We start from the raw sequence: 23,922 nt of genomic DNA on the forward strand, positions 1-23,922 counted from the left end.
AAATTGTGGATAAAGCCAAACAGCTATTATCTACTAGGATTAACACACACAAAAACAGATGCGAAAAAAAAAATATGGACAAAAGCATTCAGTAACCAAAGTAGAACACTCTTCCTCCCTTTCCTTCCAAGCTAAGTCTTTATGCATTAGTGACAGCCTTTTCCCTTCAGATTATCTCAGTAAACATGAATATAAACACAGCTGGTTTAAACTGCACTGATGGTGTACGTGTGGCTTTTCCTCACATTCATTGCAAATACATCCATTTACATAGTGAAAAAAAATTTTTTTTTCTCCTCAATAATATCCAAAGGGGTGTAGTTACATGTACTGTGACATCTGTGTGCTTCACAGGCATCCCTGAATAGCCATCCCCCTTCCCTCTTAGGATTTCAGAAACTGAGAAAAACCTGAAGACTCCTCCACGCATTCCGATGAACAAATGTGAGTGAGCCTTGAACACACAGAGATACAGAGTTACAGATAAGAAACATGTTTTTCTTGTCCATATATAAATATACACTGTGAGTGACATCAATCAGTGTTCGATATCAATAATACCTTCCTGCTATCAAGACTCTGGAACCAAGGTGCCCAAGAGTCCTCAGGTCATTCAGGATCGAAGGACTTTTATCCAAAGCATACACAGCCTGTCAAGAAAACATGAAGTTACTCTAGCACCAGCTCTACAGACTAAGAACAGACATGCTTAAGTTACCCTAACAAGAGAGTTTACTGCAGTCTTTAAGAACTTTCAAAGTTCATAATTTATACATACTCACTACAGTAAAATGTTGGATAGGAGTGCTGCCCTCTGATGAAGTAATCACTTGAGGTAAGGGCAAAAGCTACTCCCTCCTTCTCAAACAAGTAGTGATTAAAAAGACTTTTTTGAAAACTATTACTGACAGAGAATCCCTAACTAGCGGCATGCAGTGCTGAAAGGCAGTCTTCACTAAAATAGCCAGGTCAAAAGATTGAACCCTTTAATTCTCCCAAAACATCAGTCTCAATTGATGAACGGAAGTTGCAGATGGAGAGTATATTCTCCCATGTTTGAAACTCAGCAGTGACAAAAAAATGAAAAGTAGTGATGCCCAATGATAGGACAAAGGATAACAGATGCAAGCTAGAGCATAGGAGTTCCTGTGTAAACATAAGGAAAAGTTTTTTCACTGCGAGGGTGACAGAACATTAGAAGAGGCTGCCCAATGAGGTTGTGGAATCTCCTCTGGATACATTCAAAACCCGCCTGGCTGCGTTCCTATGGGACCTACACTTGGTGATCCTGCTCTGGCAGGGAAGTTGGACTCAATTATCTTTCAAGATCCCTTTCAGCTTCTACCATTCAGTGATTCTGGCATGCATATAGGCACACTTAACTCCTTTAATCAAAAGTGAAGCCACAAGTGTCAAGACTCAAAAGTGAAGCTTGGGGGTTGGAAAATCTCCATCAACAATCATTAAACTCATGAAGTTTAATTTCACTGCAGCAAGTGAAATACTTGAACTGAAAGAACTAGAAATTCCTCTGATGGAAGGGGATGAAGAGAAATAACTTGTTATTTGCCTCTACATACACTAAAATATTATTTTAATGTTTTTAAATTTTGCTTTTGAAATTACAGGTATAAAGAGCAATAAGTGAGTGAATCTGTAAGCAATAGGTAAACTTGTATCATTACTTGCAATGATACAATGGGCAAATTTGCTTCATTACCTAATTTTCTGCAGCATTGAGCAAAACAATTTTCCTGTATTAATATTATTACTGAAATTTTATACTGGCAATTAATGGTGAAAGAACTGCCGTACGTGTTTATGTTGACAGGTAATCTCAGTAGTAAAGAATGCATAAGCAAAAGGCTAGAAGTTTGCCGCCTTCAACATCTCTGGCTGAGAAAGCCAAATGTAACAAGATTTTGGTAATGTATTACCGTGCTTGCTAGGTCACAAAACTTTTGCTTTGATGCAAGTGGTTCAGCTTCTAATAACTACAACTTAATCTCAGGAATGGTACAAACACCACAGAAAAAAAAAATCTTAGTGTTCTCTATTACAATTGCATTATTTTGCCATTTAAAAACATCATACCTGAGATGTAATTTTACATGAAAATTATTTCAGAGTTGTTCTTTTCAGAACCTCTCTTTACACACTGAAAAAATGTTTAAAGTGCATGTCCCTAATGACTACAGCAATATACTGTAAAACTTACAGGAGTATTTGCTTAATAACTTTAAAAAAAAAATTTCCTCTGGAAAGCCAAGCTGCTGGAAATTCCGATTTAAAAAGACAATTAAAACCATACATTGTAGTTGCAGAAGTTTTCAAGTTTTTAAAGCCTAAATGAAGTATTTGAAGAATGAAGCCAGTCTCCACTGTTTGTAATGAAGATCTGGAATACCTGGAAACAAATAAATGGTTGTTTTTAGCTTTTTTTTATGTACTTGGTTTAATAACAGATACAATCTACATTTTTTGCCTCCTTTATTCAAATCAAATTAGAAAGATTTTTGTGTGGCCGACAATGGTAGCATATGCATAAAGTAAAACATGAAATAGGTAAAGGATGCTACACAGAGCTAATGTTTAAATAGCAATTAGTATCATTAGTAGAGCTAAAGTAATTTGTAATCTTTTATGCACAAAGACAGAACTATTTTGCCAATTATTAACTAAAAGAGGGCCTGCTCTCGGTTTGCAGACAGGACATTTATCCTCAAATTCATAAAGACTTGGCAAGTGATCGTTCTCAGAAAGATGTTTAGCCAAGACAACTACAAAATTTATGTCTTGATTTGTTGCCCTTAATCTTTGTTCAGCAAATACTAAGTGTGGGAGTGCTGGAAGGAATTATACAGTGAGCTTTACAGAAACTTCTCTGCTTTTATTTATGTCACGTAATACCAAGTTATTTTTCCTCTGCTAATACACAGCACAATTTCAGAGCTGTATTTTGTCTCTAGTACGAGCCAGGCATTCATTCCTAACACACAGTAAGTTACTCCAGATTTATGTTTGGATAACAACTGAAACTCCCCTCACTCCCACTTTAAATTAATTCCGTGCCAAGTAAAAATACTGGAGGACAAAAGTTCCAGTTAGTAAGTATGCATAATTGATTGAGTCTAACTTCTACATTCTGACTTACTATCCATCTTTCTTTTTCCCAGACTAACAGGATCAAAAGATTAGGTTTTTTTCCCCCAGATGTTTTTAATTGTATAGGAAAGAAAATTATTAGGAACTGGACTATTTTTGACATTTAAGACTGATAAAATTAAACAGCATAATAAAAATTTGCCATAAACATATTTTGATTCTGATTAAGAGATGAAAGCTTTTCCAAGCTGTAATTTATTACTCATAAATATTCTACACCTTTCTCTTCCCTTTGTCAAACCTTTAAAAGAAAAATGTTTATTAACTGCTTGGTACAGGAAGACAACAGTTGGAATACAAATGCGGGAAGAAAGGTATAAAAAACCATTAAATTGGATTGTACTCAAACTACTGTACATGTATTTTCATAAAGAAGGAATCTGCCAAGAAAAAAAAAACAGTTATTCTTGCTTTCATGAACATTAATGTATCATACTTCATTAATGTAACTTCTAAATTCAGATCATAAATATATTCTATTTCTATATGGCTAAGTAAATTTGTCTGAATTCAAAGACTTTCAGAATAGATCTAATAGCACTGACAAACCAGATCTGAAGGGCCTGATATTTTCTCTCCATTATATGATGCTGAAACTGCCAAAACCCAAGGCAAGTATGAAGCTGACAGCATCAATACAAAATCTGAAACATTCCATAGAAAACAAAACTTTAAAATAATTATTTTCAAGTAAAATTAGTGTAAGGAAAAATGGACAAAAAAAATATTTTGATACAAAATGTATGGAATGAAGACTACACATAAATTTAATATGAAGAAAAAAAAAGTAGAATGATCCCCTCTTATCAGATTCTTTCATAGTATTCTAAATCCTATCAAGAAAACCAGACCGATGGCAGTATATTTCCAGTTTATGTCAGCAACCCAGACAAACTTTACATCAAAACTAGCTCGAGTAAAAGTGTCTCTTATTAAAAATTACTGGAAGTTATAGTAAATTATATTAGAATTCACAGTTATTTGAAGAACAGCAATTTGTAAATGAACTAAATATTTGAAACAATATTTGCAAATACAAACAAAACTGGAAATTATTAAAGATAGGTGACAAAAACATACCCATTCTGAATCCTAGAAAATCACCCAGTATTCTACACTATCATTTTTCAGTGTGGCTTAAGGACCACTTCTGGTCTTGAAAAAATTGAGTAAGACTGGATGTAGATTTCATGGGTTTCTAAGATTTTGCACAATATTTGAACTACCAGTATTTTTAAAAGCTGCAGTCTATAGCCTAATAAAGAAAATGAAATATTTCTAATTAAAACAGGAAAACTACTTTAACTGTAGGATTTATAGCAACTGAAATCTCAAGAAGGCAAATGGAGGAGAAGGCAGCAACTCTGGATTAGTCATGGTCAAGGCATATGAACATACCAGCCTACAGTGACTAGAGCACAAATCCAAAGCACTCCCATGGAATAATCTTCACTTTAGTTTAAACAGCAAGTTTAAACCTATTTCATACACTCAAACTACCCTATGAGGTGAAACAAATCTGCACAGATGGGCACGACCACAAAGTAAGTTTCCCAAGTCCAATCCTGATGTTAACTGCAAAAAGCATCCATCCAGGGCTGCATTAGGAGAAGCACTCCCAGCAGGTTGAGGACCACGATCTCTCCCTTTCAGTACTGGTCTGACACAACTGGAGTGCTGGTTCTAGCTCTGGGCTTCCAGTACAAGAGACAAGAGGCAATGGCCACATAAAGGGCTAGGAACCTCTGTCACTCCAGGAAAGCAGAGAGCTTGGAATGATAGGACTTGAAAAGTGCAGGGATACCACTGTGGTGCCCTCTCAGTGGTGTGTACCTTCTCAGTGGTGCCTTCAGACACAGGGCACAAAATGTAACACATTTAAGTGTAAGAAAAAAATCTTCTCCAGCTGTTGTGAAGCCACCATCCTTGGAGGACTCAAAACCTGCCTGGACACAGTCCTGGCCAACCTGCACTATTAATCCTGCTTTAAACAGGGGATTGGACCAGGTGATGTGCAACAATCCTTTCAATCTCAAGGATTCTGTGATTTTACAAACTTGATGCTGATATCCAGGAATCCTTTTGTCAGAATCAGCAGAAAACCTCAGCCAGGAAAAGACAGTTCTTAATTCTGCTTTCTGAGCTTGAAGCAGCATAAAGACGGATCCCAAAGAAAGTGAACTACATGGTGGAAAAATGCATATTAGTATGTTTATACCATACAACTGAACTTTGGCGGTTTTATATAAATACGCATACCTAGGAAATAAAGTTTCAGTCTCTGAAGTTCACTTGCTCTATTTTGTATTCTCCCTTCTATCCCTGGCAGAGCTCATTATTTTTAAGCATTACACATCCAATCAAAGCAAGTGCCAAAAATACTACACAACAGTTACAATAATCTTTAATTTTTTCTTGTGCACACAGTTTGCTTTGAGGAACATGGGGTTTAAGTATTTATCTTTGTTATTCCAATAACTTATCACTGTTTTTCTGTCACAGACAAACCAGAATTTTAATAGAGTTTTACAAATCTCTGAAACAAATAACAGCAAACAATCTAAGACTGGAGACAGAAAAAACAGAAAGCACAGAGAAAAAAAATAAAATACTTTTAGCTTATACTCATAGCACAACCAAAACAAGTCTCACAGTACATGACAAAATAGATAACTAGTTCTTAAAATATTTGATCATTTTGACTAATTTATCCCGTGTAAAGAACAGATTAAATCTGTTCTTCAGTATGTAATCTCTAATAATAGGATTGAAATAATTTGTAGGATTAGTAGCAGACAACAGTTTTCTGCCACCAGCAACGTGTGAATATGTAAAATGTATTTTCAAGAAGATATTGTTTAAAAAAAAAAAAAGTACCAAAAAAGAGAATATTTAAACTGTAAAGATGAGGAATTCAATCTTTCTATATAAAGAATGTTATAAAAAATGTTATTTTATGCATTTCAGCTCTACAACGTCTCAGTTAAATGAAACCAGTGTGTGTCAAACCTCTACAGTGAAATACAGCTAACACGAGTTACTTTCACTTAAATACCTTTGAATTGCATGTATCTTCTAAATTAGTAATTCAAAATGCATCAAGATACAATAAAAAATAGAATAAATTAAAAACTGAATATTTCTGCAATTCGTCCTCTGCTTTGACGAAGGATCAGTAAAATAATAACAGTAACTCAGGAAATATAGTTACTGTGTAATTTTACTTCTGAGTCAGGCAATGAACTTTATTTTTTATCTTTTTTAAAAATTAGAAATAGTCTTAAAATTGTTATGTAATGAGCAGCTTGTTTTGTGGATGTCTGACTAAACTTGAAAGCAAAACAGTCACATTTAACAGGTGGGTATTTCTCTTAAAAGCTAAATTACTTGATTCAAATGGTTGACAACTAGTTGGGGGGAAAAAAATTCTCTTGCTTTTTTCTCCTGCTTGATCCCACAAAAACAGAAATGTCAACAGAACGGTAAGATCCTTCAGAAGGATTTCTCAGGTGCTTTTCTATCTCCACAATTTTCTTCACACCTTTTTTAAACAGACCCAAATCTACTGATCTCACATGAAAGTTTACTGAAGCTTAGCAGACTGTGAAGCAAAAAAACATCACAGCCCTGTTTTTCTGAAGCCATTGCAGTATTTTTTCATGTGGTATTCACTGGATATCCAAGCACTGGATGTTAGGATGTTATATATAACAAAACATCAGCACTTTTCTAGCCATCCATTGAAGTTCTCTCAATACTTTTCAATTAGAACATCAATGGCCAATAAGTACAGAAGTATAAAACAAACTACTAATCACCATCAGCTAAACAACATTACTAAGAGGCTGAAACAACTGTTTAAAACAGTCTTGCTTTAAACACTAAAATATAAGTTTCCAGATGACAAAACTACCTTTTAAACCTTGCAATTCTTCCAAAAATAACTTCTGAGTCAAACTACCTATAGCATTAGAGATATAATTTCTTTAGTCATTATACAGGTCAGACCATGTTTTTAATCAAAGCCTGCCTCCTTGTGTTTGCTGAAAAACATCCTGAAGTAGTCAGTCAGACTCGAGTAAGTTTTTAAATTAAGTTACTTTATTGACCACCAACCACTGATTTTCCTTTTGCTAAGCAATCAGTGTAACATCCTTTAATGGTTTTCCCTTCTAGGTATTCACTCAGCTGACCCTTAGTGAACCTGAAACAGCTAGATAATTAACGACAGTGATTAACAAAATAATATGAATGGGAGAAAAGTATCATATGGGGAGGCATATTAAGAAGAAGTGGTGGATTACTGCAGCCTGAACACCTATTAACCATAAAGCATCTTACCTATTTAAAAAATTTTGTAAGATTGTGTTCTGTAAAACATAAAAGAAAAAAAAAGAAGAAAAATAAGCCTGGTTTCTTTATTTCTCTGCAATTTCTTTTCTAAGCAGCACAAATTTTACAGCCATGTAAATTTATGGTACATATTGTCAGGAAGTGAACATATTTTTATTGCTTCAATCAATTATGACCTTCTACTAACATTAGCTAGGGGTAAAAAAGGTAACAGTTTACAAACAACACAAAGCTACTGATTATATGTTGCTTTGAATTTGAATACCTGAAAATGGAGTAAAGCTTGAAGGTTTTGAAAGAAATATAGAAGACTAACAGACATAAAACCATTTTTTCATTTTTGCTATGTACCTAATCAAGTACCACAACGAAAGGCATCTGTGATCTGTTTGGTGCTCAAGAGCAACAAAGTTGTTCTTCAATGTTTTATTTTTCATGAGGAAAATTATATGGCAGTTGGAAATTACAAATAATTTCTGCTGTAGCTATCCATATTGTGTGTAATAGAGATTCATGCTCCTCAAAGTACAATTTCTTTAAATCAACATATGCTAGCAATATCAAAAAAGCAGGAGTCCTGTCTTCACCCTGTACTTTAACTAAGGCCCTGTGTCTTTGTTTCTGTGTGGGAGAACAGCTGTTTAAGCAGTAGTGAACAGGCCTGGACAAAAACCAGCTTACTGTTATTTTTCATCATACAATTACATCAATGTTTGCCTCTAAAGCACATGAGTGCTGCGACTGAGAAGCCAGGGTGCTACAGTATATTCTTTAGGTGGCAGTGCTGATTTATGCTAGGTTAAAGCTTTAAATGAAACAAAAAACATAGAAGGAAAACAATTAAAATGGTGTTTGCAAAAGAAATGTGTAACTGCAATTCAAATTCACAGCTTTAAGTGCACACCTCTGATACTGACTGGTGGATGCTGATGAGAAACAAAAAGAATAAGATGAGCAATTAACAGCTGTTCCTTATAATTTTAATGCTGAGCTAAAGGAAGTAGTATTTTAGGTTGCAAACATACCTTAGCAGCATTCATTTGCTTCCAATATTCAAATCAGTTTGTGTAGCAGCTCTTATTATCAGAAACATACAAAGTGGAATTGAGCTAAAAGGAACACAACTGAAAGTGTTGCAAATATATCCATACAGAGAAGTACTGTGTGCCATGGAAACATACTAGGACCAAAGCTTTTGGCTAGGGATGAACTACTCCTGGCAACGTTCAAAAGCTAGAAACACCTCACTCTTGTTTTCAGACTCATTACATCCACGATGTAACCAAAATTCCTCACACAGTGAGTGTGCCAGCAGCCTTGTGACAGAACACACAGCACTGCCCCATCCCACGACCTTCACCACAAAATCCCCTCGGGTGGCTATTGCAGCTCACGCCGCCTTCCCAGGCCAGGACACCTGCAATGCCGGGAGCCCGCCTGCAGGCGGAGCCAGCAGAGGAGCTGCCAGCCCAGAGAACACCTCGTGCACGTTCCCAAGCTTTCCTCAAGCTATTCCTGCCACACATCCTAGCAAAGCGTAGAGATCCTCTTAAACACATCCCAAAGGTTCAACAAAGAGATGCTCAGGATTTTTTCAGTAAAGCATCTAATCAGAAACGTTGCTTAAACTCCATATAAAATCTGTACTGCTTTCAAAACGTCATCTGAAAACTATTTTTATTTTTTAGTATACCCAGACTTACTACCTGTTTAGGAAAGCTTTTATTCTTCATAATAAGCTAGAAGCACTACAGTAGAAATACTGATAATTAATACTTTGGCATTCCACATAATTGTTCCAAACTCACAATGTCCAAAAATAATGGTTCATAAACCTTACTTTTGCTTCAAAGACAGAACTAAAATAACAAAAAAAAAAATCCTATGGAACAGGAATATTGTATTTTAGTCAATCCAGACAAACTCATCACCCGCAGGATGAAGTAAGTGTCCTCAGTGGAACACTGGTGAAAATTTATTCTTCTCCTTTGTGTACTTATAAGAACAAAGGATCCAAGCAAGCCCTGTCTTGAAAAAAAGGTGCCACTGCTTTTTTACTTTATGTAATACTACAATGAGACAGATATTGCTAGAATATAGTCTTCCCTATACTCAGGAATGAGTAAGATGTACTAATGTACTCAAATGAAAAAATAAAATATGCAAATTTTCAGGCTACTCAAAACAGATAATGCAAAGAACTTAACAAAATGTTAATCATTCAGCACAGTTGTTTTTTCCTGTGCACCAAGATTTTCAGAATGGAAAAGACATTAAGAAAATAGAGATAAGCCACATTTCTGTTCTAAAATAAATACAGACTTGCATTTTGTTACAGATAGTAAATGCTAGTATTTTTATTACATAGCCAGGCAGCCTATTTCATCTTGTAAAACAAACAAACAAAACTCAAAACAAACCCAAACAAATTAAGAAAAACAAAAAAAAATGCAACTTAACTGGTGCCTCCTACCACAGCAAGTCATGATTTGTCCTGTGTTTTCCCAGTGAAAAAGAGCTAGTACAATTCACAGCATTCAGTGTTCCAATATGTTGCCATGTCACTTCTTTGGTAGCACTTTTTCATATTAGAACAGTATTCCTGCATACCACATAGACTGTTCTTCTGAAACTCAGCTGGCAATATTTTCAGAGCTTGCTGAAGCATGAATTTTTAAAGGTGATCCTTCTAAACCTAATATTCCCTTATAAGTCAAAGGACCGATTTTAACCTCTGGTTCTCAACATTCCAAAGACAAGCCATTGAAAAGTAATTCCCCCGGATTAAGTCCTCCTGACACAATAAAAGAAAAAAAAAAAAACAACAAAACATAACACACATTTCTGGTGACCTGCTAGTCTTAAAGATTTTGCAAGTGACAGGAATTAATTAATTGTGACAAGAACCCAAGACTGTTAACAGGCTTTCATTTAATTAACTGTGGAAAGCCTTTTAGAAAAGCTCACAGACACCCTGACAAGTATTAACCTAGAAGCCAGCAAGTTAGCTTTTTCAAGTTAGCTTGAAAAATTTACAAATTAAGATTTACAGCAAAATCACTTTTGCAATGTTCATTTAAAAGAAGAGCCACCCACTCTTCCCCTTAGAAAACCCTTAAGTGATAAAGGCTCACAGAAAAGAAAATTAATACTATTAAAAGAGTTAAAGACTTTGAAATTTAAATTGCGTATTCAGGTACAGGACAGAAAGCAGGTCTTTCCCATCAGCAAAGCTCTGAGAAGTCTCTAAAATGTTAGTTTTTTGCGATACTTATTAGGACTACCCCAACATCAAAGACTTGACTTCATCGTACACTTGCGTGACATCATGTATTTAGGCTGCCCACATAACCATTACGACTGCAAAGAGGCTTAAACCTGCAAAAATAGAGCCCACGATAGGCGGGTTGGGGCTCGCAGCTCAAGCGACAGACACGGGAGACCACGCACACTTCGCACCGCCCCACGAAATGGGGCTTCCCCCGTCACCTCCACTCCTCAGCACACCCGACGGCCACGCCACGCAACCCAACGAGCCATGGAGGCAGCGGGACGGGCGCACCGAAGGCAGAGGGTGGCGGTCCCACCCGCGGAAAGCGACGGCAGGGGAGGGCAGGGAGGACCAGGAGACGAAGGGCCGGGCCGGGCCCAGCCCGGGGGCCGACGGGGCGGAGCGGCGCTGTGGCCGCCTCACTTACAGTAGTACGCCACCACTGGCTCGCGCTTGTCCAGCTCCTGCGCGGTTCGCAGATGGTGCTGGATGCTCTTGAACTGCGGCGGCAGCGGAGGAAGCGCCATGGCCGCCATCGTGCGGGCGGCAACGCGAAGCGCCGACCACGGGCAGCTGACACAACCTCTCCTTTCACCGGGCCGGCGCCGGCCGCTTCCGCTTCCGGCGGGGGGGACACCGAGGCGCATGCGCGGTGGTCGGGTTTCTACTGGTGGTGGCGAGGCTGGCAGGAGCGCCCCCTGCTGAGCGGGAGGAGCGGGGGGCGAAATGAGGTGGGACTCCTCGTCTGGCCTGGTCCCGGGACAGTCACGTTGAGGGCTCCTCCCGCTGCAAGTAAAATTACTTTTCAGCTTGAAAAACTTTTCCCTTGGGCTGCCCCGAGGCTCACCGGAGGTCCAGGAGACACTCGAGGGCTGGACCACAGCTCTGCTCTCAGGCCTCTCCTCTCCGCTGGGGTGCTGTGGAGAAGCCTTGTGCGGCTGGTGGCCTGGCTACTAGCCCAGCGGCTGTCAGCGGGTCTGGAAGCCCTGGAAAGTACATCTCACAGCATCACCACTTCCCAGATAACTTTTCCTCGAAGAAACCCCCAAGGCTTTTGTCTTTTGGCTGAGAGAGGGGATAGGAACGAGAAAGGAACGGAGAACTGCTGAAGCAAAATGGTTTCGAATGGACCTCACGCATTGCAGTGTGAATTATTTTGGTGTCTGCCATCTTATCCTGATAGTGTAGTCGAATGCTTTATGGTTTTTTGGGGGTGTTGGGTTTTTTCTACTTCTTTTCTGGCCCTGTTTTGGTCCTCCTGGTCTCAAGACTGTTGTCTCCAAGGCAGGAGGATATCAGTGTTCCTGAGCATAAGGAAAGATGCGTGTTAGAGGGAGGCGGCACGGAGTGGGACAGGTGGGAGCGTTGTCTCATTGCTGTCATGGGAGAGAGCCAAAGAGACAACGGAAGGGAAATGATACCTGAACAGTAGAAAGGAAAACAAGGAAGGTACAGGGCAAGGAACAGTTGTAGGACGGAAAGTGTGGTGGTGGTGGTGTACTAGAAGCTGGCTGGCCCAGAGCAATGATACTTTTGATGTAAAGGCAGTCACGTCACTTTCTGATTCAGCTGGTTTCACTGGAGATTGTGGAGGGAACAATTATGGCTCTTTGTTAAGTGAAAACAGAAATGGGCATGATGGCTAGCTAGAGACAAAACTGACTGCAAACTCGTAAGCTGGGGATCGCTTTAAGTGCTCCCTCTGTGAAAATGAGGCAGATAGAGTATGGTGGCTAACAATGAAAGGGTCAAAGGGGCACTTACAATGTGGCCCTAGTGTAAGCAAAAATACTTGCTACTGTGTTCTGTGAGACAATGACTTCATGTTCACTGTGTAAAGAAATTGGACTGAATAAAAAAAACCCAAGTGTATTATGTAATTCTTTTCATAATGAAAAAAAAAAAAAAGCAGCTTTCAGGATTATCTCAAAACATTTGTTTAGCATTTGAGCTAAAATCAGTACAACACTGAGAAATGCATGCAGGCATGTTATAAATCTCGGAGGGAATAAGGCTGGAAGGAAGCTGAGAAAAAGTGATGTAAATGAGGATAAAAGTGGTGGGAATCTGAAAGAAAAGTTTAGAGACTTGAGAATACAATGAGTGCCAGGGAAAAAAAAATGGCAAATATAGGAAAGAAAATGGTTAACAACCGTGGGGAAACAGTTTCTTTACATGGATATATCTCCATCAGCATGTTCCAGAGACTAATGATGAAATCAGTCAGATAAAAAAAAATGTGCACTAAAAGCCAATAATGAACATAATTTTTAAATGAAAAACTGAAAATGAGGATTTTGACAATCTTAACAGGAAATGCAGAAAAAAAAATAATCTGTGTTGTATCTGATTTGGAAAAAGAACATTTTTTACCTGTTTCAGATTTTGACAACCGTGGGAAAGGGCATGGTGATCCGTGGTCATCCACCTCCTAGAAACCTTGTCAAGGTCCTCAGGCAGTCCTGTGCCAGTCCTGTCTCTTGATGGTAAAAGGGAAGACCCCTTGAGGGGCTAGTGGCTTTGGAATTCCTCTAACCTTTCTGAGAGGTTTTGAAATCTCAGAAGAAGAAGAAGAGCAAGCAATGGAAAGAATAAGCACTAGAGAAAATACTTACAAGATTGTGATGTACTTACTTTATTATTATACAAGTATGTGATTAAGTGTGATTAAGTTGGTCACAACTGTACCAAGCACACGTACATAAATTCTCTTTAGTAGTAGCGCATATATTGTATTTTATTTATAAATATAAAGATTTTTTTTCCTGAGATTATAAGTTTAAATTGCAAAGAATAATTCCAGATGGATACCAATGAATATGGCAAAAAAATAAAGCATGTATTAACCAAAGTCCGTGGCATATTAGGCAAACAAGAAGTTAGCACAGTGATTCTTATTCCACTTGTTATGCTTGCAAATATCAAGTAAGTATTTTAATATTGCACAAATCTGGTAGTGTTGACCGGACATGTCTTTAAGACAACATATAACTTATTTCCATAGGGAAAAAAATAACACAACTTTAATACTTTTATGCAGCGAGTGTTTTGAAATTTATCATCTTGTTCTTGATCAGCATACTAAAGAAAATCACACAGCTAGTTGTGAGCCTTGCTGATCTAGATGTCCCAGATTCAATCAAAACCATGACACCTAAATCATGCAATTCCATTTACGTAACAAGGACTCCTTTTGGGAGTGTAGATTACAAGCTTATTATAACATGACATTGTTTAGGACTGCTTAACCAGCTGTTGGTGCTAAACGATTTTGCAGTAAATTTTCCAGAATTCTCCAAATCTGCCTGAAAAGACCCAAACACTGTTACTGGGATCTCAGGGTTTTTTTACAATTTTTTTTCCACAAAAGTTAAACTTAATTAAAGCAGCAGAGATGCTCTTCATTTCAGTGTTACAGGCCTCAAAGTGTTTCTAAAGATTCTGACAGATTCCTTTGGACTTTGCTGGTTCCTGGATCACTATTAAGTAGTGTTTCACTTGTCTTACTGAGATTCAGAACAGGAATTGTTTAATTACGGTAAAAAATGATGAAAGGTTAAGAAACCACCCTTTTTTCCCTAGAATTCAGAATATTTGAAAAACAAGTAGAAAATACCTAATTTTTATGGTTTATGTTTGTCCTTATTTTATAGGCAGGAAACTTCTTCCTTTCTTTCCCATTCTGAAATCTTTTTGCACCCCACCCTTCCCCCTCATATCTCACTTCTGCACATGGAATGAAATTACTTCTAAGTTCAAGAAGTCTATTTGTCCTCAAGAAGAAACTGGCACACCAAAACATCTGATACCTATACAGAGTTTAAAATCTAACCTATTCAAATACATTTACTGCCTGAAATTTTAGTATTCAGATTTTTTAATTGTCATTTAATTGTCATTCTAGCAAAAGCAGTCAGAGCAATAGGAAGTTTGATGTGATACACACAGCAAAAAGTTCTGGGGGACAATTCTATAGTCACACACAAGCAAAACTCTCACTGAAATCAAGGCATGACTGGACCCAGAAAAGGCTTTTCTCTGAGATTGTCTTTTGACACTTCTAAACCTCTTAAAACTAAGTCATAATCATGAGTGTGGTTCTCTTCTGCAACACTGCATGGAGGATAGGAGAAGTTGAAATCACTTGTTACACAGCTTGAAATCACTTGTTACAAAATGGCAGATGGACAGGGTGGTAAATGACTAGAAGTGATTAACATCACTGATTTTTAAAGAAACCTAGCCTTCTACATGAGATCTCAAAAATTTCAGCAACACACAAGACCACTGTAATAACAGTAAACGTGTACATTGCAATAAGAAAAATTGTCTTTTCAAAGTGCTCTGGCACCATGCACCGGGTAATGTTAAACTTTTTTTCAAGTGCTCCTACATCACAAATGTAGATTGCATTCACTTTGAAACCAAAAAGCTGAATCTGCAGCCAAAAAGCCACAGCCTCAAGGATAATCCTTAAGAGTACAGAGAAGATATAAAAAACACTATAGAGTGACTTTTGGAGGATATCTTCCTGTTTGATGCTCTTACATGCAGCATAAAGGTGAAAAAATGCTCCAGGTACCAGAACAATCACCAGCTGTAGTGCCCAGAATACCTAAGTGTAGCAGAAACATAGTTGCCGGGTCATTTACAACTGCATTGAGACAGCTAAAATGTGCTCATATTGAACATTTTGTCTGTTTTTACATATATCAAATTTATAAACACTTACATGAGAAAGCAAAAACCACTATTACATTTTACTTTTAAAAGCTCAGTTCCTTTCTGAAACATGAGGGTTGTTCTTAGGAAGGATAGAAAACACAGTTCCATATTTAGTCACAGATAAAAGATTATTAAAAAGAAAATACTCATGAAAAAGCTAAGTGATAATAAGTTCAATGAGTTGCTACCTCTTATATGGAACAGTTATGCTTCATTTTTGCAGTTTATTTTCTCTACATTGGATTTCTACAATAATAAAATAAATAAAATAAAATAAAATAAAATAAAATAAAATAAAATAAAATAAAATAAAATAAAATAAAATTACCTGAGGAGTTATAGGCCTGAACTGGTTGTAGCAGAAAAGATTAACCTCTCTCTTGTCTGGGTCACAGCTGAAATGCAAGGCCTCGTTTCCATAAACAGCAAAACCCAAAACGCCAAGGAAAAACATACGGACTGAGCCAAAGAAAAGAGTGTGGAATTGGCCAATTACCGTCGGTGGCCTGAGCTGTAAATCACAGGGTTATTCAACATGAAAATAAAAATGAACAGCGTTATTGTTGGAGGCCTACTTCTTCTTTTTCATTATCCAAAATATTTATTTTATTCTACCTGTTTAAAAAGGAGCTTGTCTGTGTAGGCTGCAGTAGCTTTCTAACAAAATATTGGCTTAGAACACTTTATTGTTGCTAACAATTTTATAAAAACATTCGTCTGGCAGTTACTAGTTAATTTGTTTCGCTGCATTTATCTGCATGCTGCTGTTGCAGAATGCACCAGATGGAGCTGAGCTTCGACCGAAAGAAAAGTCCATTTGTTTTGCTATTTTATCAATTTACGCGATGTCAGGTGATGCCAAAATAAGGACCTCCGTGCCACCATCAAACTTAATGATACTCATTCTCGCAAATTGAATTACAACTTCCCCAAAGAGGCATTTCTAGCACCCAGGCAGGCCCATTGGGGTGGGTGGCGGGTCCCGCCCGGGTAGCCCAGCCGCTGGGGGACGGCATCCAGCACCGCTGCTGGGTGATGGGGCAACGCGGCTCCCTGGTGCTTTGGGTCCAGAACCCCCGTTACCCCTCTCCGGGCCCCAAGTCCTCCCCACCGTACTCACACATCCCTCCGAGAAGCTCCGCATGTAGTTGGGGGACATGTCTGGGTCAAGCGCCCTGCGCGGGCAGTGGAGGCCGGAGCCAAACGCCCGGACCCGGGTTCGCTCCGCCCTGTGCCCCCGGGCGGGCCCCGGCTCTGGGGCAGCAGGCAGCGGGCGCAGCAAAATCGGGTCCAGCCGGAGCCGGACGGTAATCCCCGCTCAGCACCGTCAGCAGCGCCGGCAGCCGCTACCGGGCTCTCCCCTGCCCCGCTGCCCTTCGCCGGCATCTCCCCTGCCTCGGGGTACCTGCAGCACCGACTGTTACCCCACACCGGGACCGGGGCCCGTCGCCGTCCCAGGTCCGGCCTTGCTCCCGGTTCTAGGCTCCAGCCAGGGACTGGGCAGCAGTAGCAGCCCCAACGCTGCACTTACTCTTGGGGCACTCAACACTCTTGCAGCTTCCTGGGCTGCTGTCACCTTCGATGTACACTATCTGGAGCTTAATAACTTGAAAGTCGAATAAAGAGTAAGGATGCAACCCTACTTGGAGGCTGTAGGTACAAGATTCTGAGTTTAAATAAATAACAAAACTGAATAAAGTAATATTAACACCTCCAATATTACAGCAAATAACTAATGGCAATACTTGCTTTTAGTAATTTGTCAGCCTACTGCATATGGACAGTTGAGAGAACTTCAAAAGGGCTGTGAGTGCACCAGACACTGCTGGTGTTGAAGAAGTGCAGAGTGAAACACAGGGACATACCTCAATATCTTAGTTTGAGCTAAGAGGGAGTTTTATGAGGAGGTGGAGAGAGAATGGATAGAGATGGGAAAGCAGAAGAGAGTAAGATGCATCTTAAAATTAAGTTGCTTATTCACAGTAGTTTATTCAGCATTCTGAAGAGGAAAAGTACAGGAAAAGTAAAAAAAAAAAAAAAAAAGAAAAAAGAAAAAAAAGAAAAAAAAGTAAAAAAAAAAAAAGCACAGGAAAGTAAAAACTACACCAAATCCAAGAGTGACATTTACTCCTGTGCCTCTAAACTCATGAAAGAGCCTCTCATCTGCAGGGTGATTTCAGGTAGATGTAACCAAGAGTTGCCTGCTCTGTGATTGTATTAGCAGGCATGGAAATAGACAGGAGAAGAGAATCAGGGTTCATTTTTATGTCTGGATTTGGCTGCTGTGGCTCTAAAAGATATGACAATGACTGTACTAATGACATAGTTAGCATAACTGCTGTAAGATTCCAGAACAACTTTTGAAGGGGAAGCTGCCCAGCATCTGCTGAAGTAGCAGGTGCAGAAGGTGAAAAACACTTCATTAAGTGTGTATTATTTACTGCAGCTCCTTTTTCAGGCTGTTAATTAAATGTCTGTCTGCTGAAGTACTCTTAAAGGTGTTGCATTAGTAGCACTGAGATGGGGTTTCTAAACTTTTTTAATGCAATCTGCTGCTCTATTGTGTAGAGAGAATATTTGTATATATACTGACAGAGCTAAAAGCAATACCTCATAGTGGTATAAGATCTGCAATAAAATGCTGTTGTTTTCATGGTGTGTGCCTAACCTTCATAACAATGAAATAATTGTGATTACAGTGAATTTTTTGTCTTCTGCTCGTGATGCATATGGAGCTTAATTTTAATACAAAAGAATTTTAATACTTCTACAATACTAGAAAATTACTAAATTATCTCATCATGCTGAACAGAAGTTTAATGCCAGTAATATTTTAATCATTTAATTCCTTTAAAATCTTAACTGTTATTGGAAACCTAGTGTTGAATGTACTTCAAAGAATACTTATATTGGTATTTCTTACAATCTTTTTAAGCAGAAATGTTTAAAAAAATCAACAATGGGTTGATGGGTTAGAAACTAACCTAGTTTCTAACCTGAGAAAAAATTTTCAATGCTTTTTACTATTCTTAGTATAGTAGCCATTATTTTAACATTAACCAATGAATGTAAACCCACAATAATCTTTAAGTTTGGTCAGGAAGCATTTGATTTCATTATAAAAAGAAATAATATTTAAGAACGCATTTTGGGTAAAAATCTGCACTATACAAATGTTACTTTGTATCTTTTTATTGCTGGGTGGTGATAATATAGTTATCCGACTTGAATCATCTAATCTAAGACAATCAAATAATTCTTTGTATTACACCAGTAACATGGAAATTTGAAGTTCTGTTCTGTAATAAAGATGCTAAAAAACTTACCTGACAATGCTCTATATTAGTTCTGGGAACACATAAGTAATAAAGCTTCTTTGAAATAAAAACATGAATTCTAGAGGGGTTGCCAAATAAACCAAATACAAACCCCATGGGTCTCTGCACTCAAGCCCTGCTGAACATGACGAATGGGCCCACAATAAAACTGTTGGTTTCTTTGAAGTGGCTCAATAAGTGCCACGTGATCTGAAGCACAGGAAGCCCATTATCTTCACACTAGGAGGAACTAATAGCAATGTTTTTCCTTTTTTTCATGTGTGTTCAATAATGTGCTTCGTAACACCACATTAAGAGGATGGCTCAAGATGAGAGTAGAGTAAGCAGGCATTGTACAGTCCTGATGAATGCAATCTGCTAAGGCAACTCGAGCCATTCCTTATGACTTTGTTGGCAGAAAATAATTTGTTTTGAATCTGCAGGAGGGGATGTCTTGGTTGTCTGTCATGTACAAATGGGGAGATGATATCACACTTATTTCTAAGCGAATTCTAAGCCTAGTTTTCAGCCCAAGGTTGAAGCTCAGCAGTGTGCTCTTTCACCTTTTAATGAGTTGAAGTCCTATTGAATAATTGCAGTTAAACAAATGGAAATTAAATGCATGCATAAAGCTCCCCTTGCTCTTAGAAGAATGATCTGCAAGTTTAACATTAGGCACCCAGTTCACTGCTTTCATAGTGCAGTTAAATGCAGTGGCCCCTCTTCTCCTTGTGCTGTGAAAAAAACGTCACCATGGAAATGGCACAAAATAAAAAGGAACAAAAAATGAACTGGTATCAATAAGGTAAGTTTTTACCTGATGAAAGAGAGCTTGCATTCCTAAATTTTAAAGAACAGCCTCTTCTGCCAGCTTTCTAGCTTTACCTAGTGATGAAAGTAGTTGAATTTCTCTTTTGGTTTGCAGGCTTCTCCACACTGACCTAGTGGAGGCCTCTGCTAACTGCAGAGTGGTGCCTCCACTGCAATGTGCTCCTGAGACGCAGGTTGCCTCACCTTCAGCTAGGTTAGGAGGCTTAGGAGGCAGGTGGCTTCCTCAGATCCTCCTGACAGCCTGCTGGTTTATGTTTAGCATGAAGTGTAGTGAGCAGGATGCAAAGTCTGGGAGTTGAGAAGGCTGGACTAAAGAAAGCCTGGGCTTATTGCACAGGAGTTTGGGCTTTAAACATGGTGCTAGGACTGGGGAGATGTGTTCCATGTAAAACTTTCTTCACCGCTTTTTTAAAATTAATGCAAAGCCTTTCTGATCTAAAAAAGTGTATTTTGAGAAATTAAGAAATAAGCATGATGAATCACTCTAGTTTTCTGCTGTCACTGTGGCCAGTCATGCAGGCTTAATAAAGAGGAATTTCCATATTAGTTTTTTCTGCAGCTTTGCGAGGCTTGGGAAGCCATAAACTACTCCTACTTGCAGCCTAGTGCTCTGAGCACATAGTGCTGCTGGTAGACACAGCTCAGCTCTGACCAGAGAGTGTAGCTACTTCTGTTATCTGGATTCTTGAAGAGAAAGGGGCTGCATGTACACATCTGACATCTTTTCTATTAGCTGCTTCTTAGATCTTATCCCTGAGCAATGGTAGCTGAACTCAGCATTTCTCTTTTGAACATATCTAGTTTGCTAGTTTATGACACTTGTGACATTCTCTACTCAAGACCACAACAATTCTTTTTAGAGTAATTTTTCTCTTATTAATTTCTCCTAGGTAATGCACTGGCATTGTCTACAGTGATTAACTTTCAGTGCTCTTTAACTAGTCAAAGGGTCGGTCACAAAGGTTTGATGTTGAGATACCTAATCTAAGAATTTGAGGTCTGGCCTTAGAGATGTAGCCTTAGAAGCCTTAGATGTCTGTCCGTCTTCAAGTCTCTACAATATGGAGAGCCTTATACCCAGGTACAGAGTCCTTGTTTCCATCCCTTATTCTTTCCAGATGCTTCTTGGACCCTTCTCCAGCCACCCACATAGTATCAGTAGCAAACCCCCTTGTGCATTCTGAAACCTCAGAACAGAGGAAGCAATCTGTTTCTGTATTCTCTTGTCCTTTGAATAGAGCTTCTTACTCAAGAAGCTGAAACGTAATGGATGTTTGCCCCATAAAAACATCTCCACCAAATTAAGAAAACCTGTATTCAAGTAACAAGAAAGAATACATGACTTACTTTAAGTTATTGTTCATCTAACTCCCTGGGAGAAGTCACTTTCTGCTCTAATCTTTGTCTGCTTTTTCCAGCTGTATCTGCTGGTTTGATGTGTGATTAGACCATTTTCCTAATCCTCAGTATTATAAAATCCAATAGTAGTTGTTCCTTTTTGGGTGCCTTGTTTCTTTTTATGAATGATTGATGATCAGGCCTTCAGACATGATCACTTTCAGGTTTATGTTTGAATACAGTGTTTATTTAGTTTGTAGGCATGCATACGTAATTAAAGGCTACTTACTGCAGGTAGATTTGTTGGCAGATACAACTTAGACTTCATGGGACTACACAAAGTCTGTTGTCATGGGCAAACCTTTAGTTAGCCCTGGAAATGCCAAGTGCCTGGAGATGCACAAAGGAGCAGAAGGTCTCTTCTCCCAGCTGGAAGCAGCTCTCGGCAGAGGGCGTTTGTGAGATGCATGGAGTTCCTCATTCCTACAGGGACTGTTCTGACATCTCTGCATTTGGCAATTACTGATGAAGTGGCTTTGCCTCCCACCTTTCTGAGTCGTTGCAGTCCCTGCTCTGCAGTGTTGCACTCTCAGATATGTTTCATCTGCACAGGATTATTTCAGCTTCTGCACAGTTTATTTCCCACTTAGGGGGCTTACCTGTGGCACTGTCTCCTTTGCTCCTGTGATAAGTGCAGCTCAACAGCTGCATGATGAGATTTTCAATAAGGTATAATCTGAAATACCATCCAAAGAGTCAGATGGATCCTTTTGTTTGAACAGAGAATGACAACCAGTTTGTATGTGAGCATCTGAATTACAGATGGCTTGAGTCAGGATCTGTGAATCTTCCACTTCCGTTGTCTTTACATAGACACCTGTAGAATGGCATTAGAAGCATAATCTGATTTTTTGCTTCCTTTGAGCTGGAGGCACTCACAGCTTCCAAAGCTTATTTCCTTGCTGTTTGGAGTTCTGAAAATACAGAGTAAATAAAACCAAGTAATGACAAAAATCAGGAACATAAATTTCCACTGAATATGTTTCTTATTCCTCAGCCATAGGAATTCCATCCTTTGGACTGAAGGACAGGTAAAATTATTGGGCTAGAAGAAATTCCCCTGGAGGGCAGCAATGTGAATGGTGGTGTTGTGCAACAAAAAACAAGTGATCCCACCTTTCTCAGTGCAACATTGCATGAAGTTTATGCCACTGTTAGAAGCTTTTAAAGTGCTCTTCAGTTGATACTAATGCAAAAAGACTCAGCTTCTTGATGTCTCAGGTTAATCAATACTAAAGACATGTTGACTTTAAACTATTCTTCAAATGGGTATCATACTGATTGTTCAAATACAAACCCATTCACAAAAAGAAAAAGAAAAAGAAAAAAAGAAAAAATGTGAAAGGTCTAAAAGGACCATACTCAGAGACTGAAGTGTCAAAGGCACATATTTGATCCAGACAATGGGAACTGAAAGACTGATCCAGTCTGCTTGCAGAAACCTGAATACTGATGGTCCTAGAAAAGTTTGTGTACATCCAGCAAAGTTGAATTGTGATAAATATCCAAGCTGACAGTAAGGCTGTCTCAGAGGGGGAGGAACCTTGGTCAGTAGCAAGAATCCCTTCCAGAGGAGCTCTGTGATGAGTCCTATCAGCTGTCCTGTGGTAAAGGTGATGTCTCTAGTTTGATCATTTCTGAGGATGAGCACTGGCTGGGTTTTCTAATAAATTAATCAGCATTATATGAATCAGCAATTTACATGAGACTGTAACACATTCATAAAATCAGGGAAGAGGAAAGAGTCATAAAGATCAATCAATAGACACAGAGAGGTGTAACTTTTAAGAAGCATAATACTTTATGTATGATAATCTTAGTAAAAGGTTATTTAAGGCATGGCAATTTAAGAATTAAAGTACATTTACTTAAAGTAAATATAAGTTTTAAATTTAGTTCCTACACTGGACAGCATGCCATTGCTCTGTATTACTGGCCATGTGACATGCCTTTCTTCTGGTATTTCAGTGGTAAAACTCTTTCTTCCACTGCAGCAAGTCCTCCGTGCATTCATTTGCTTTCTCCATATACCTTTCATAAATCTATAGGGTTTCCATTTTAAAACAATTTTAATAATAGAAGCTCATACATCTTTCTTTTTGAGAAGAGGAAGTGAAAGAATCAGTCTGCAGAGAAAGTTACTGGCAAATGCTGTCATTTCTCTACCTTAGCTTTATCTTAGCTCCAGTTGGTCTGTCTGTTTGTCAGCATATTTGCTCTGCTTACATTCACAACTTCTGCTGGAAACTGATGAAGCTGTTTGGAAAGTCTATACATGTGCAAACACTAGGAAGTAGTAGATACTACCTCACTAAAAGCAAAAATTACTAGGGTCAGAAGCTACACTTCTAAGAGGCAAACAGCATTTATTCTCCACTGTATTATACCAACTGCATAGTAAGTCATGGATAAAAAAACATCACCTGTCACCATTTTCATAGTCAAGAATAATGTGAAATGCAACTTTTCAAGTCAAACCCTGAAACTTTAAAAGCAGCTGATGTCTTTGAGTAGGTTCCATTCAGAACCCACATCTGAATGACAGCAATAAAAATCTCTTCATCTCCAAGTCCCTCGATCCCCTTGACTCTATTTCAAAGCTGCTGATGGAGGAAGGGTTTAGCGGAGGCGATCCCGCCTTCCGCCCGACGTGGCGGACAGCTCTCGGGTTTGCTGGGCAGCTCCTCCCGGGAGGTGGGGGAGAAACTGCTTGTGCAGGGCAGCGTCGGGAGGAAAAGACCCTTCTTTCCTTCTCTCCCTCCACTGCTTCCACGTCATTCCCCACAGCGCTCAGCGTCCGGGACACCGCGGGACGGCTCCGTGCCCCCGCTTCGGCGTCTCGGGGCTGAGGCGAGGACAGAA

At 38.8% G+C, this 23,922-nt stretch overlaps 2 protein-coding genes across 4 annotated transcripts in view; both read right to left on the reverse strand.

Moving 5' to 3' along the window:
- Nucleotides 1–11,422, reverse strand: part of VTA1 (vesicle trafficking 1) — a 38,425-nt gene extending 27,003 nt beyond the window's left edge. Inside the window, exons 1-2 of one of the 3 annotated variants that reach the window (XM_030448326.1) lie at nt 11,217–11,300; nt 562–650 (exon numbers count right to left, since the gene is read on the reverse strand). Coding sequence is in view for 2 of the 3 variants with exons in the window: in XM_030448324.1 (XP_030304184.1) it covers nt 11,217–11,325 (109 nt within the window). In the remaining variant the exon portion in view is untranslated. Of the gene's footprint in view, nt 1–561; nt 651–11,216 lie in introns of all 3 variants that reach the window. The other 2 variants (XM_030448324.1, XM_030448325.1) reach the window with 2 other exon arrangements.
- Nucleotides 11,423–15,008: 3,586 nt separating this feature from the next.
- GJE1 (gap junction protein epsilon 1) lies at nt 15,009–16,673 on the reverse strand. The gene is made up of 3 exons (XM_030447542.1): nt 16,635–16,673; nt 15,843–16,025; nt 15,009–15,404 (listed from the first exon to the last, which is right to left on the reverse strand). The coding sequence occupies exons 1-3, from the start codon at nt 16,671–16,673 to the stop codon at nt 15,009–15,011; spliced, it is 618 nt and encodes a 205-aa protein (XP_030303402.1).
- Between the last annotated feature and the right edge of the window lie 7,249 nt (nt 16,674–23,922).

Source organism: Calypte anna, chromosome 3 (assembly GCF_003957555.1).
Source record: "Calypte anna isolate BGI_N300 chromosome 3, bCalAnn1_v1.p, whole genome shotgun sequence".
Taxonomy (NCBI): Eukaryota; Metazoa; Chordata; class Aves; order Apodiformes; family Trochilidae; genus Calypte; species Calypte anna.